Source organism: Mus caroli, chromosome 11, assembly GCF_900094665.2.
Source record: "Mus caroli chromosome 11, CAROLI_EIJ_v1.1, whole genome shotgun sequence".
Classification (NCBI taxonomy): Eukaryota; Metazoa; Chordata; class Mammalia; order Rodentia; family Muridae; genus Mus; species Mus caroli.
This window is the reverse complement of record NC_034580.1, coordinates 61885503-61902240: the sequence shown is the minus strand read 5'-3', so window position 1 is coordinate 61902240 and position 16738 is coordinate 61885503. Positions and strand designations below refer to the sequence as shown.

Genomic DNA, 16738 nt, shown 5'->3' with positions numbered 1-16738 from the left:
ATATATATATATATATATATATATATATATATATATATATATATATATATGACCAAGTAAGTTTAACCCAAATGGAAACTAGTCCTGTAAATTATATTCCCAGATCAATGGAAAGATTTCTAAGATGGCTGGCCCAGAAGTGAGCAGTTAGCAAGTTTGATGGAATAAAAACTGGGAGAAGGTTCAGAAATTAAGACAGAGTTGTGGATGTGGTACAAAAAGCCAATGTCCATGGAGAGGGAAGAAATTACAGGCATGGGTTTTTTAGATCAATAACTAACAATAATGCAATGCAATCTGGTGTAGAACATCATCACCCATCTGCTGTCTCTGTGGTAACATGAAGCCAATGGATGTCAAGATGTTGCTCAAGGACATTTGAAAAGAAAAATCTCTCCACATCATCTTTCTCTTACTACATTATTTGGGTTGTGTTAATAACTTTTGAGGACTATCTTCAAGCTGAAAAGAAGCCACAATTCCTGTAGACTGCTGAAATTGTGCAGACTGGAAGAATACAGACAGTTCTACTTCATTGTCATGGCACTGTTTTGGGGGTGTTTAATGAGCAGTGAGAGAAATGTGTCCAGTTGGTGTCATTAACCCTCCCTGTACAATGAGTGCCTCCCTGACAATGATGCATCTCACTTATCATGGCCAGAGCACCAGCACTTCACCTTGATTAGAGATACCCAACGTTCAGCCCCAGCTTACAGCCTGAACTTGGAGTTGCAAGTCATTTTTTTCTTTCAACAGGGACACCATCTTTTCTTCAAGTTCCTTCCTCTTTGCCTCTGACTTGGCAAGGTCATCTTTGGTTTTCTGGAACTCCTCCTTCATGGTGGCCATCTCCTTCTCGGTCTCCGCACTCTTCAGCAGGGGCTTGATCTTGAAGAAGAGTTTCATCCAGGGCCAGTGCTTGACGTTCATGAAGGCGCGGATGTTGTACTGGATGCAGAAGATAGACTCCCTGAAATAAGGCAGTTGCTAATTAGATACAGTGGATGATGAAGCAAGTATAAATTTCAGGAGTGAGTGTCACAGCTTTGGTCCCCCTCCATCCCACCCTATTCTCTATTTTCAGTCAACCTTGCAGATCAGAAAAGTTATATTTCACAGTGATGCTCAAGGACTTGTAACCAACTTCTCTACACCATTGTGTCCCAACCTTGGACATGATTGAGATCATCTGAAGAGCTTGTTCAAAAATACTGACTCTGTATGAATGCAGCATTCTAATTTATAATGTTACATTTGCCTTAATCTAGGTTATTTAAAAATTATTGACCATCATATATAGGTAGTTAGCTACCCAAATATAGCATAGTGACTGTGGTTAGAAAAAACAAGCATAACTTCAAGTGATAAAAGTTGTGTCGTGCAACCTGTTTGTGTGTGCACACAGACTTGTTCATGTGTGTGGATGCACAGATGGCCATGTATAACACACTTCTCATTTCCAGTCCTCAGACATCAGGCTCTGTCACGTATTAGTTCTTCAACTAGACTACCAGGAAGTTAACTCCCTTGATGATATTGTAGTAGCCTAATGTGGAAAGATCTTCACAAATACCATATTTTAAATTATGATAGTTCAATAATAGAAATAATTCAACTGAAGAAATTGTTTTATATAAAAACTATATAAAGTCATTTTTTGAAATTACTATACATTTTAAGGTCCTCCATTTAATGATATATCTAATAGAACCTCTTTAGAAATAAACAGAAGGGCAAAATTTTATCTCTGCCTACTCACTAGTGTATTTTTCAGTGTTAGATAAAAAAAACTATCCATGCCTGATGCTTCTTGAGTTTTCACCCAGACACTCAGGATATATATAGTCCATGCTGACAGAACTCAGGTTCTCCCACTTTCCTATAGAAGTCTATTTAGACACAAGATGTGAATAAACTATGAATTTTTATACCTTCTCTCCACCATCTTCTGGTACTCCACTCTCGCCAAGAACCCTCTGCACATAGCCTGGGTCCTGGTAATAAGCTGGGCCAACTTGTCATCTCTCATCTCCTCTAGGAGCCCCAGGAGACCAGCTTTGAAAAAGACCTGTGTGCAGGCAATGTTGCAGCTCAGAAACATCATACAAAGTTCAAAGGGCAAGAAGACAAGAGGCTGGATTTCAGGGGGATTACCTTGGTGTGACCAAACTTATACTGAGTGTGGTCAATGTCAATGGAGCCCAGGAGCTTCTCAGAAGCCTTTTTGCTGTCAATGTACTGACCCTCAGGAATGGCACTTGCATTTAACACTTTGTATCTGTTGAAGTAAGTATAGTTTGTAAAGATTTTATTTATGAACAGTGGCCAATCTCTTTTAAAATTTTAAATTTTAAAAATTAAAGATTTTTAAGAATTATTATTCTCTGTTCACAGAGGAACATTATTTGCATGTTTTTCAACCTATTTGCTATATATTTTCATGCCATTGTAGCTTCTTTATATTTACAATCTTTTTTTTTTTTTTTTGACAAAGTACATACAGCTAGCTATGGCTGTCCTATCTGTCCTCACTATGTAGACTAGACTGGCCTCAAAGTCACAGAGACCCACCACTTCTGCCTCTGGAGTGCATGACCCCACTCTTCCTGTTCTTTTCCTTTTTTATCAGACTCTGTCCTCAAGGAAGGGTCACATGATCTTGTTCACATTTAAGAGTAGAGGACCTATGCAATATAATATGATATCATGGCTTGATAAATTTGCTTAAAGATACCTGGTCCCAAAAAATTATGCTTTTTAAATTAATTAATATAGATGCATTATTAATTAATATTAATTAATTACATTAATTAATTAGTATGGATTAATTAATTAGGAAATAATCCATGAATTTAAGAAGGAAAAAGGGAGGTGGAACATGAGAGGAGCTAGAGGGAGGAAAGGGAATAGGGAAATGGTATAATTATATTTTAATAATAAAAAATAAGTTAAGGTATATAATAGATGATATTTTAGATGTGGGGAGTTATCTTAATGGCCTAAGAGCAAACCGTGGGTGCCCTTGGGTCTTGAGTTCTGCTGCTCCCTGTCAACTTAACCAGCTCTAGACTTAAATGAGACCAGTGTCCTGTAGCTGCCACCCAGAAGTCATTCTTGACTCTCTAGATCAGCTTATCAGGGAGTTCTAACTAAGGAATTTTCACTATGACAGGTCCCCTTTTATTTTGGGGAACTGGAAAAGTAGCCTGCAAGAGAAAACTGAAATCAAGCACAACACAAAGGTGACCTATTTGTAGCTCTAGGTGCAACATGCCACCCCAGTGACCTATTAGCTTTGTCTTTAAGCAAATAATTTGATCTCTCTGAACCCTACTTCATTTGTCCAGAAAATGAGGTCATAGTACTTCTCATCTCAACTGTGTGATGGTGGGGGTTAAATGAGATCAAATAGTAAAAAGGCTAGCTCTCCTAATTACTGACACCAGAGAATGTATCTATGAACCTCCGTATATCCAGTGGAAATTTTGCATATAGTGCTTAACATATAGTATCTTTTTAAAGTGTTGTGAGAGTCGGAGTCTTCACTCCTTTTATGACTAATTAAATAGAGGCATGCTTTTCACTAAATTGTCTTGCTTACATCCAACCTGCTTACACTAACCATCAAAGACAGATCATAATTAGAAGGCTGACCTCTGCTTGAAGTCTGCATAGAGGATCCTGCTGGGGAACCCCTTCCTGCAGATGCGGATGCCCTCCAGCACCCCGTTACACCTCAGCTGGTGCAGGACCAGTTCATGCTCCATGGCACCTGCAAATGCATGTTTATCTCTCAGCGGAATACAACACAGGAGATGTGGCAGCCATGCTCTGGGCTTTCACTCTAGAGACTCTTACCGGGAGTCTTGGTTTCATTGGGGATGATACACCTCACGAAATGAGGATGGGTGCTCCTGAGGTTGGTCATCAATTTGTTCAAATTCTCCTGTAAGAGCAGAGAACTTTGGTCAGAATAGCAGGAGAGGAAAGAGCAATTGTTGACATCTGTAAAATAACTCTGTGGCTTGTGTGTGTGTGTGTGTGTGTGTGTGTGTGTGTGTGTGTGTGTGCACATGCACACCACTCCTCTACAGTTTTAGGCCATCCTTGGGTATCAGTCCTTGAGTATCTTCCACCTTGTGGTTGAGACAGGGTCTCTCATTGGATTAGAACTTTAGCCACAGCTTGCTATCTTGGGGTCTTTCAAGGCTCCATTTGTCTCTGCCTCCCGTCTCACCATTGGTGGGCTTGTAGGAGCACACCACCATGCCAGGTTTTTTATGTGAGTCCTGAGAATCTAAACTCAGACCCTCACACTTGCAAGACAAGTACTTTACTGACTAAGCCTTGGCCCAGGAGAAGCAGTTCTCATTTAAAAAAGAAAGACTTTTCTTGCTTCTGCTGGGCTGTAGCCTCTTCCTCAGTCCATCTGTCTGCATTCTTGTTGGCAGGAGGGATGAGTGTGGGAAAGCCTGACGGTGTGCTTTCTTTCCCTTTGTACTAACATTGTCTTGCTGTCTTCCCTGACCTTTGATCATCCAAACATGATTACCTACTAGATCAGTAGTTCTCAACCTGTGGGTTGCAAGCCTTTTGGGGGTTACATATCAGATATTTACATTATGGTTCATAATAGCAAAACTACAGTAGCAACAAAAATAATGTTGTGGTTGGGAGTTACCACAACATGAGGAACTGTATTAAAGGGTCTCAGCATTAGGAAGGTTGAGAAGCACTGTATTACATGATACCTCTATCTTTTACTATGCTCTAGTTATTCAATAAGGATATGCAATCATGCACCATGTTTGGACCTTAGATGGTTTTTTACAGTTCCATCCATAACATAATACTTTAAAACTTGGTGTTGACAACTGAATGGATCAGTAGCAACAATATTATATTAGCTTGATTGTAGGTTAGCTGCTAGGTTGCATTAATCTTTCTCTTTGTTTTGATGTTGGTTTAGTTGGGTTTAGTTTGGGCTTGCTGTCATTGGATATTCTCAAAAATGTATCCCAGGCTGTTTTGACATTTTCAATCCTCCTGCTTCTGCCTCCCAAGGATGACAGGATGGCAACACCACAACTTCCAGGTTCCTTAGTCTTACTGATATTTTCTTAATACTTCTGTACATGGCTTTGGGTTGTCACCCGACTAGTTTATGAATGGTGGATCATTATGTTCTGTAAGGTTTCCCAAGAGGTACCCTTCATCCTATGGCAACTTAGCATGAGAATGAGATAAGATAGTGTCTGGATGATTTAAATTCCTTCCACTACAGATCAGTCAAAATTGTAAATGTCAACCCTTTTCTAGAATCTTCCAGAGAATGTGACGTCATACTTCTAGAGCCAAATTCCTAAAGCAATTGGGGTGTTAGTTTGTTCTTACTCTGAACAGGGCAGACACGGTCTGAAAAGAGGACCCCTTCTTCTTGGCACCTTTCTTGGCAGCTCCACCACTGCTTGCCTCTGAAGAAGGAAAAGAATAACGTTGTTCAAAGACAGTCAGTGGGCTCTCTCTTGTCACAGAAATCATAGAGATTTCTGTGCTCTTGATGCTCAAGTCAAACTTTCCTCCTCCCTAGAAACTTCCTCCTACCCCACTGGCCCTCTTGAAACCTTATTTTTAACTAAGTTTACACCCACTTTTCTGTGGTTCGTTATCTATACACCCAATTTTCAGTGGTTTGTTACCTATATGGAGTTGATATAAACAGCGGTCATCTAACCATGAGAAGACGAGCCTTCCAACATTGATACATGTCACACAGTGACTTAAAAATATCATCAGCAGAAGTTAATGCTGTAGGTAGAATTTGGCCACTATATTGTATGTAATATCCCCAGATGCTTCACATTCAGTAGTGTGGGAGAAAGAGGAGAAAATTTCAGAAGCCTGGGTCTTTTTAGGGTTGAGAGCCTCATAGTTCCTTTTTGGACCTTGTGATAAGGTCTCTTTCAGTAGAGAGGTGAACCACAAATTTCTATCTACAGCATTGCCTACTACTCAAGGAATTAGGGTTTGGCATGCCACCCTTCTGCCTAGGCTATCTCATTAGCCTTAACCTAATAGTTGAATTGTAATAACTATAGAAATTTAAGGTTTGGAAGCCTAACCTGCTTCAGCAGTTTGAGCCCCAGAGAAGAGGTAAGCCAGAGTTTTCACTGAAGACTTCTGGTACAGCCCCACCACGGTCTCGTTCAGTGGGTCCTTGTTCTTGTCCAGCCAGCCAGTGATGTTGTAGTCCACGGTGCCCGCATAGTGGATGAGGGAGAAGTGGGCTTCAGCCTTGCCTTTGACCACCTTAGGCTTCTGGAAGTTGGCAGACTTTCCAAGATGCTGCTCATACAGCTTGTTCTTGAAGGAGGTGTCTGTCGCCTTGGGGAACATGCACTCCTCTTCCAGGATGGAGAAGATGCCCATTGGCTGGATTGAAGGTGAGGCAAAGTGGCTGAGTAAATAAGAGCGGGAAGTCCATGGGAAGGGGCCACAGACAGACGGAGTGGGATGGATACCTTCTCGATGAGCTCGATGCAGGCCGCCAGGTCCATCCCGAAGTCGATGAAGGTCCACTCGATGCCCTCCTTCTTGTACTCCTCCTGCTCCAGCACGAACATGTGGTGGTTGAAAAACTGTTGCAGTTTCTCATTGGTGAAGTTGATGCATAGCTGTTCCAAGCTGTTGAACTAAATAAATAGATGTGCTTATTTCTCTCTAAAATTAACTGAACATTTTATTTAAAATAACTTTCAGATGAGCGTCAACATCATTGGTCAGTAGAGTCTCTTTTTCTTTTCTTTCTTTTCTTTTTCTTTCTTTTTTCATACAAAACAGAAAAGTATGGAAGGTTTGAGGCATGTAGAAGTCCCTGTTTGTTGCCATTTTACAGAATGTCTTAAATCAGCACTAATACTCTTTGCTTGAATTTGCTTAAAATCATACATTTTTTCCCCCTGGGTTTCTACTTAACCTCCTTCTATGTATTCCAGTTGCCCCTATGGCTTCCAGAGGCCTCACCCAAACTCTCGATCCATAAAGTGTTGGTTCAGAGCTTGCCTTGCAGGAATATCACTATGATGGGAATTTCAAGTGACTAGTAATTATTCTTTAGTGTGAAATGGGAACAATAAGCAGGACACAAAAGATTGCAAGATAGAAGAGTGCACATTTATATCTCTAGAAACCCTACCAAAATGTCAAATGAACTTAGCAGAATTGTGTGCTTTTCCTTGCTTTTCTATATTTTCTGTTAAAGCCGAGTTTTATTGTTATAATCAAAAGAGAAGATAAACTTTTAAAAAGCTCTGAGCAGGGAAATGTATCTCATGATCAAATAGAAAATTTTATTTCATGATATTACATTAACAAGCATTAAAAGTTAATTGCATTTAATTAATGATGCTTCTAAATTATTAAGCCTTTTACAGACTTTATTATCTCCCTAAGTATTTCTCCGTAAATTCTGCACTGTGTACTCTGAGCATATTAGATGTTACTAAGTTCTGCTGTGCTACTTAATATCAGCTTCCTTTACACCGTGGGATTTTTTTAGAACCTTTCCCTTTTCACAAGCTAACTCCCTCTGTCCTGCAGTGAATTGAAGGGTCTTCCTTACACATGTTGTTTGTCACTTGACAGAGGAAATGACTAGTAGGTACCAAGAAAATCTCCTATGTGTCTTCATGTGACAGACAGTGGCAAGGAAGGTTCCTAAGACTCCGTCTTAGTAATATAGTCATAGATATAAAGGTGTTCCATCAATATGTTTGCAACTCACGTCAAAGATCTCAAAGCCAGCGATGTCCAAGACCCCGATGAAGTACTGCCGGGGCTGCTTGGTGTCCAGCTGCTGGTTGATGCGGGTGACCATCCACAGGAACATCTTCTCATACATGGCCTTGGCCAGGGCACCCACAGCATTGGTCACCTTGAAAGATGAAGATAGAACTCTTGACATTACATGAGGAAGGTTCAATGCTTTGATCCCCTTGCGATGGTTATTAATATCATGCTTACCTGCTCGACAGTCTGGCCTTTGGTGACGTACTCATTGCCGACCTTGACCCTGGGGTAGCAGAGGGCTTTGAGCAGGTCAGCAGAGTTCAGACCCTGAAGATAGGCAGCCTTGTCAGCAACTATAAGAAAGCATGGATACAATGGTATTAGGGTGCAAAGAAATCCATTTTCTTAAAAAAGAAAAACATGCTTTATCTTCAAGCATGTAGTGCAGAATTTCCAGTATATTTTTAATAGCCTTGCGTATGTTCTTACTGAGTTCAAGACCTTGACTACCCCAAATTATGTTTGTGCTTTACATAGCATATTATTTAAGTGCTCTATAAAGCTCAGATCTGAAATGTGAGTCTGCCTTCTTAGGAAAACTCAGAATAACACGTTAAGAACATGAGCTTCAAACGAAGCATGACGTCAGGTGGAAGACGCAGCCGGTACCTTCGGTGCCATCTGGCTCTGCCTGCTCCTCCCGCTGCTTCTGCTTGAACTTCATGTTCCCATAATGCATCACAGCACCGGTGAGCTTATAAATGGAGACTTTTTCATCATTTGTAAAGCCCAAAATGTCGATAGCACTCTGCCAACAAAGTCAAGATGAGAGCGGTTAGATTAAGGCCTGTTATTTACCTCTCATGCTCCCATTCCTCACTAGCTGGTAAGGCTGAGGAAATTACACCGGAACTACTGGAGGGAAGCAGGTTCTTTAGCAGGGACGTGGGGAGGATGCTCACTTGTGCAATTAAGTTATAGGCTTTTGTTTCTCACACGTCAAAAAGAAGCTTAGGAGAAACCATTGTAAACCTCAGACACTTATTATTTTTGAGAAGTCACACCTCAGCTTCATCACGACCTCTGCAAACTCTGAGGTGATGGGATCTTAAAAGCCTGTGGAGGGACAGCATCTGATCCTGGGAATCCAGTGCTTTCTTAATACCCACCACCCTTTGCTATTTCTTCTGGCAGCTCTGAATAGTTATCTTACTGAACCACATCTCTGACCTTGCGCAGTCATTCTAAACATCGCTCTGTGTTCTACTTACATCCGTGGCCATCAGTTCTTCCTGGTCATCAATGCTGGCCACACTGATCTCCCCCTGGCTGACAAATGGGTAATCATATGGGTTTGTGGTGATCAGCAGCATTTCTAAGTACATGGAAGAGAGCAAAGATGAACATAGTCTATCTCTTCATCAAACCAAGAGACTTCCAGACTGATTCTAAGGTAACTACTTGATACGTGGGTGAAAGACTGACGGGTGCTAACTACCTTGAAGATGACAGCATGGTGTTTCCTGTCATTGACTAGTTTTTAAACATCACCATGATCATAACAAATGGTATGCATGTGTGAAACTTTCAAAGAATGATGGAAAGTTGACCTCATACTACCATAGTCTTTATTGTAGTAGCTATTTTAAAATCAGAAATGGAAGCAAATTGAAACCTTAAAGGGGAAAGAATATGATTAAGTAAAATTTGCCTACCTCTAGTGTGGAACACTATGCAACCAACCACAACACCATGCAGCCACATTAATATAGATGAAACTGTGACACACTCAGTAAATATATATAAATTATAAAAGTGTGACTATTACTCCAACCAGGTAAATTGTATACATTTATCATTATGTAACAATATACCCATTGAAGGTGAATGGGATGTTTATGTAGGTGTTCATAATGGTTATTTCATAGTAGAAATTGGAGATAGTTTTTCACTTTTCCTTTGATTTCTTAAGAATCTTTATAATAAGCAAATATAAATTTTAACAAACTTACAAAGATTTCCCACAATTACTCCTGAAAAGCTTCTTTCATTTTCCATTTAAAAAAAAAAAAAGGCTTGACAGAATTTAGACATGGTGCGTCAGGTTAGGCAATGCCCTGGCTGGTGTGGTGACGTGTGTGTGTGTGTGTGTGTGTGTGTGTGTGTGTGTGTGTGTGTGTGTGGGGGGGGGGGGGTGACTTTGGAGAGGAATTATGGCATCCCTTACCGATCAGCTCTGGCTTCTTGTTGGATGTGATCTGATAAAATATATGGTAGCTTCTTTCTGCCTTAAGCTGGAAAGTGACCCGGGACTTCTCTAGCAGATCTAAAAGAAAGCAGATCAGAAGCAGGAAAACTGTGAAAGCTGACAGGGTGAAGAGGTTTGACTGTCAGGCAGCTTTAGCAGACCTGAGAGCAGAGTGGCGCTGCAGGTGAACACTCACAGGTCTCAATGTCGGCAGATGCCAGTTTCCCCGTAGTGCCAAAGTGGATCCTGATGAATTTACCCTTGAAAGGAAAACTAATATGTCTACTTTGTTTTCAGGAATATCAAATCATTGAAAATGCTCAAAAACATTTGGGACAATACTGCTTTAATTTTAAACCAAGCCAGAGACTATTTATAGCAGAAATAAAATACCTACTTCTGTTTTACAAGTAGAAAGATTTTATCTTGGATTTAAGAATTTATGAATATAAATATACGAGGTGATGCTGTGTTAATTAGTTTGGGTTAATTATCCCACGCTGTATAAATATATTAAAACATCCCATTGTGCCCCATACATATATGCAGTTATTATTAATTAAAATTAAAGATAAAGTATTTTGCAGTAGTAGTAGTAGTAGTAATGATAATGAAATAAAATAATCCAGAAAGGAGTCACATGTCCTTCTGGCCAGAGTTTTTGATCTTCAAAATAAGCCAAAGAAAACCACAGTAGAATATAATGTGAATAAAGACTCAAAGACTACATCAGAGACTTTCCACGGTTTTGGCCAATGAACAGTGCCCATCACAGTGCACAAGAGACTCACAAAGCGAGACGAGTTGTCGTTCCTCACGGTCTTGGCGTTCCCAAAGGCCTCCAGCAGGGGGTTGGCGCTGATGATTTGATCCTCCAGCGTCCCCTGCAAGGAAAAGATCAGACCTTGCTTATCAGGCTCAGGGATTTCTTGCTAGGAATAACACACACACACACACACACACACACACTCGAAGTCTGTACTCTGTGACAGTCACCCTCACCTGCATTTTGCCAGAAGTTGCCTCCTCCTTCTTCTTGTCCCCAGTGACTGCAATTGTTGCAAAGTACTGGATGACACGCTTTGTGTTCACAGTCTTCCCGGCCCCGGATTCTCCGCTGTTAAGTCAAAACAATCAGAGGAGGCCCCACACCTAGCATCTTCCATAGCCATGAAAAGAAAACATCAAACCCAAGAAAACATCAAACCCTACTTACGTGATCAGGATTGACTGATTCTCCCTGTCTGCAAAGAGAAATTGTAAACACTTAATGTTGTTTCAAACCCACTTGTAAATGGCTAGGAAGGAATCAGGGCATGAGATTTCTATTTCTCTGTTTAGCCGCCTTAGCACCTAGTGCACAGTGACATGACAGCTTCCCTTTCTTCTCTCCCCATACTTGGTGCACATACACCCTTTTAAACCAAGGACAACCACTCATGTCTTCCCAAAACATTCCATTCAATGGGGGAAATCCTATGATGAAGAAATTGCCTAAAAGCCTTGGTAGAAGGGAGACTACACTGTGTTTTCCTGAAGCATAAGGCTTTCTTTCTAATATTCTACTGTGAAATCAATATCTAAACTAGACTTGGCTTGCCCATCCCATTTTGATGACAATTTAAATCAGTGACACATTCATGGTGGGCAAAAGGACAAATGCCTGCTGAGACATTGGAAACATTTTGATGCATGAGGAGTCGTAAAGGGTGGGAAGGTGGAAGTGTTGACAGTACACGTGGCTTCATCATACTTTTAAGGGAAAGCAAGAGCTGTGATGCCTCGCTCAGCCTAAAGAATTCTCCAAGCCATTTCCAAAGGGCCCACAAGTACATAAGATCAACCTAGCTAAGTGAAGCACCATAGAGGTAGTGTCACAGTATAATGTCCTAATACCAGCTATGCCTTAAAATCTCACTGGTTGGTTCTAGCAAAGGCAGCATCCTGTGTACTGTTGATCATAATCTCTGATAATAAGGAGAAACCGCAAAAGCAAAGTTTTTTCTCCTGCTTTTTACCATACAGTAACAGTCTGTATGTGTGGCTGTTTCTATGGGTGCACATGTATATCTGCACACGGATGCTTGCCTGTTTATGTTCATAAGTCTCACTGCAAGTAATTTTTGTTGACCTCTAAACATTAGAGAGCTCATTGGTCGTCCTGTATTATCTCACATGAGCCTCTGTGGGAGGGGATTCTCTCGAGGGGAATGGTGCAATTGATTCGAGGCTTTCTATAGAGGTCTACAGAGAAACATTTAGGCACATAGAAAATAGCCAAGCCACTTACCTGTTAGCATGAACTGGTAGGCATTATCAGAGATGGAGAAGATGTGGGGTGGGGCCTCCTGGCGCTTTTTGCCTCGATAGGCCGCCACCACCTCGGGGTTGTACACCGGCAGCCATTTGTAAGGGTTGACGGTGACACAGAAGAGGCCTGAGTAGGTCTGTATAAAGAAAGAGAGAATGACTATCCAAAGGTCCTTCTTGTCTGTGCAACTCACTTGGTTGGATTTTAAAAAGAAGAAGGAGTCCTGTGAGTACATTTCTCCTGGTCATCAGCATGGAAAGTGACTGGTTGACGGGCAGCTGCATCAGTTGAGGGCAATGACCAGTTCAGAGTTCCTACTGCTTCCCTTGGGACTTGGCATGGTTTTCCCACAGCAAGAGCACCAACACCATGTCTGTCTATTTGTTTTAAAATGTGGACTATGAGAGATTTTTGTTGTTTGTTGTTTGAAAGAAACAAGAATATATTTTCTTTGCAGAACTGAGACACTTCGAGTTTATAAGAACATAAATTTGAACATAAATGTATTCAACGGTAAGAGAGGATGGGGACTTTGGAATATTTTAAGACAACATGATAAAAGCCTTTCAAAAGTGAGTGGGGCAGTGTGTAGATATGGCAGTATTGGGAAATGCTGTAAAGTATGTTTTAGTTATACAGCGACAAAGAACAAATAAATGCATAACGATTAAACACAGGAATTTAAAAGTTGTCTGTCAACTGGTTAAGGACTATCACTAGCCAATTAAAGTGGTTATAGAGCATAAACATCTGGTATACCTGTGTGGGTATTGCCCAGCTGAATATCAGTTCTAGCTAAACTGTATAAAATATGAATATAAGATACATTACATTCAGATGGTTATTGGATGCATATTATATTCTAGGACCCTGCAAGGATGTCAGACTAAAACATAAATAGCATAGAGTCCTTTGAGAAATTCCCAGTCAGCACAGTAGATGGGGAAGTTAATGAATAACCAGGAAACACATAGTGTGAATGCAGGGATGGGAAGAGCGGAGCAGAATACTCAAGGCTGCCTGGAGATGCTGGAAAGATCGCACAGATGAAAGGAACCAAAACACAGAGACTCTGGTATTATTGTGTGGGGAGATTTAATCCCTACAATGAAATTTAACCCCTAAAAATTCCATTTTTAAATGTTTCAGAGTGTTTGTCTTTTCTTCATTGACAAAATTCTGCAACAGCAATTGACAGAGATGGGAAGGGAGGGAAGGGGAAGAGATGAGAATGGAGGGGAAGGAAAGAGATGGGAAGGGAAAGAAAGGGAAGGAACGGCCTTAGCATGGTTAATCTACAGATCTGTGATAAAGCCTGTGGCCAGATGGACAATGGCCTTCCCTTGGGAGAGAAGACAATATGTGCCTTATAGTTTCAATAATGAACCTTTTAATAACTAGTAATTCTGCTGGTGACTTCTAGTGACTGAGAGATACTTAGGACACATTTGTGCCTCGGCTTTTAGGGCACATGGTGATGACACTTAAAGACCCCTGGTGTGGGTCACTCACATAGATCATCCAGGCTGCATAACGCTCTTTGAGGTTGTACAGCACAGCGGGCTCGTGCAGGTGGGTCATCATGGCCATGTCCTCGATCTTGTCGTACTTGGGAGGGTTCATGGGGAAGATCTGGTCTTCTTTCACGGTCAGGGTCTGGTAAACAGGAAAGATAACTATTGGTGTCAAGTCAGTGAGTGACCAACCCTGCCAAATGCAGCACAAACCTAACAGGTACACCATAGCAGGCTCCCTACGCACCGCTCCTGCTTCTGTTTTCACAGTCACTTTCCCTGCATCTTTGCTCTGAATGGTTCCTTTGACAAAGGATTCCTTGGGCTCCGCCACAAAGACAGATGTTTTGGCATCAAAAGGCCTATTCTGGGCCTCGATTCGCTCCTTTTCGGACTTCCGGAGGTAAGGGGCAGCCTCCCCGAAAACGGCCATCTCGGCATCAGAGCTCATGACTGCTGAACTCACAAACCCTAGAAGGGATTTAAAAAAAAATCATACAGTCTGCAGTGCCTGGTATAACAGATCTTTGTACAGTTATTGTGATTTGACTTGTATGAGTATCTTCCCTGTACGTATGTACATTCATGCATATACTGTGTGCATGTACTATGTGTACTGTGTGCATGCCTGGTGCCTGCAGAAGCCAGAGAGGAGAGTATCAGATCCCTTGGAACTGGAGTTACAGATGGTTGTGAAGTGTCATGTAAGTGTTAGGAATCGAACTCTGCAAGAGCAACAATTACTTTTAACCACTGAGTCATGTCTCCAGCTCCTACTAGGGAATCTTTATAGTGCAGTAGTTCTCATACTGTAAGTTGCTACCCCTTTAGGGGGGGTCAAAAGACCTTTTCACACAGGTCACCTGAGCCCATCAGAAAATACAAATATTTGCATTATGATTCATAACAAAATTACAGTTATGAAGTATCAATGAAATCATTCTGTCATTGGGGTCACCACAACATGAGGAACTGTATTACAGGGTAGCAACATTAGGAGGGCTGAGAACCGCTGTTACAGTGTCTACTGCAGGGGCCCCAGTTGCAAATTACACTAGGCAATTCTACTACTACCAGGCTGCAGTTGCTGAAGCAGACATCACAAGAACAGAAGTTCAAGAGGTTGCAGGGATGTGTGCTTAGGATTCGACATCCAGTATCTCCCATCCTCTGAGACTGGCATCCCAGTTGGGAAACTAGGTTATAGGTAGAGTGATGTTGCCAAGGATTGTGTGACCTTGGGTAAGTCTCTTGATTATGCTGAGCCTCAGTAACGCCATCGTTAGGGCAGGAATGGTAGTACTAGCTTCTTTTCACTTTGAAGCCCTTGGGATAGGGTGATATTTGGGAAAATGTTTAAAACGACCACTAAGTAATTGGAACAGGTTCAGGATATTATTTGCATAGAAAATGTCATTTACTTTAATGTCGCACATCTTTCTGGCCATATAAAGTAAGACCACTTTATTTCCATGTTTAGCTATTTGGCCAAATTTACCCAAAGTAGTTTTGGAAGAATTTTAATTGTTTCTGTTTGGCACCCCCCACCACCACCTTTTTAAAGTTGGATGCTGGGTAAAATTATTCTAACATGATGTCTTTGCACACTAAACCGAGCTAACTCATGAAGGAGATAACCCACACACACACACACACACACACACACACACACGCACACCCATCTTTGTGCTTCTACATGGCAGGACTCCCAGAGGTCTAAGCTTCCTTGTACAGAAAGTGAAACCTGGCAGCTTGTTCCACACTGCTTCAAGGTACAGATGGCAGAACAATACAAGGTGGGAGAGTTATCCAGTACAGTCACTGCAGGATCGAATGCTTGAAACTCCTTTAAATCGTCTCTCCCCATCTCCCTCTATGGAGATGCAGCATGCAGCAGTAGTGGGGCTGCTGAATTTCTCGTTTTCGTATGTAAAAAATTCACTATGTTTTGGTTTTATGAGATGACTTTCTACAGGCATACATGAAGTTTAAAAGTCCCATTGTTCTAAGTACTTCCTTTCGTTTTTGTTAGAGACCTTATTTACCAGATGAATTCTATTGCCTTTTCTACCAAGGAGATTTTAGCAGGGATTTTTTTTTCTTGCAGAGACAAGACAAACAAACAAAAAACAAAAACAAAAAAAACAAAAAATCCAGCTTTTTAGAATTGACTTTGCTCACATGGCAGAGATAAAAATCCTCCATCCCTCCCCAGCCCCTTTCCTTAAACGCAGTTGTTAGTGTCTTCTGAGACAGGCACTTTCTCAGAGGATGCTAAGTGACATGGAGCTGTCCCAGAGATTCTCCATCACACCTCCAGGGACTGGTTAGTCCAACCCTTACCTCACTGGCAAACGAGAAGGTGCAGCTAGGAAGTAAGAGGGTCCTGTATGAGAGAAGAGCAAGGCACTTGATTAGTTGAGAAGTAAATCCCACTCGCTCTGCAAAGTTGAAGGCACCAGGATTCACAGACCAGGGGAGCTGCAGCTCGGGCGGTGGCCAGTGTCCTGCTCCCACCTACCTTGGAGCTTTTTAAAGCAGGACGAGTCAGCCTCGTTCGGGACTCTTTTATATGGCTAGCTATGGAAACAATGCGACTGCCTCTTCTTTCTTAAGTCAAAAGGAATTGTCTGGCAAAAACCCTCTTGGCAATCGAGCGTCTCTGCATAATTCTCATTCATATTAAGAATGGTTGGATATAATTAGAAATATTTTTCTTATTGAGTATGTGGGTAAATCTCCTATGGATAATTTGAGAAGATGATCCGAAAGGAAGATTCGGGCTGGTGGATAAAGACAGTGGCCAGCCAACAGGATACCTGGCTGCCTTCGGAACGTCTTTTTGGCATCGCTGGGCATGCCATTCAGAGCCTTGCA

At 41.4% G+C, this 16738-nt stretch overlaps 1 protein-coding gene across 1 annotated transcript in view; it reads right to left on the bottom strand.

The window, feature by feature from the left end:
- The window catches only part of LOC110304608 (myosin-2-like), a 26583-nt gene extending 10178 nt beyond the window's left edge, over positions 1–16405 (bottom strand). Inside the window, 22 exon segments of the mRNA XM_021176019.2 lie at positions 715–970; positions 1932–2068; positions 2155–2278; positions 3655–3772; positions 3859–3946; positions 5395–5474; positions 6123–6432; positions 6522–6692; positions 7784–7933; positions 8023–8141; positions 8458–8596; positions 9060–9163; positions 10016–10114; positions 10233–10296; positions 10828–10920; positions 11039–11153; positions 11253–11280; positions 12327–12483; positions 13860–14003; positions 14109–14332; positions 16205–16247; positions 16383–16405. Coding sequence (XP_021031678.1) covers positions 715–970; positions 1932–2068; positions 2155–2278; positions 3655–3772; positions 3859–3946; positions 5395–5474; positions 6123–6432; positions 6522–6692; positions 7784–7933; positions 8023–8141; positions 8458–8596; positions 9060–9163; positions 10016–10114; positions 10233–10296; positions 10828–10920; positions 11039–11153; positions 11253–11280; positions 12327–12483; positions 13860–14003; positions 14109–14312 — 2700 coding nt within the window. The 5' untranslated portion in view covers positions 14313–14332; positions 16205–16247; positions 16383–16405.
- Between the last annotated feature and the right edge of the window lie 333 nt (positions 16406–16738).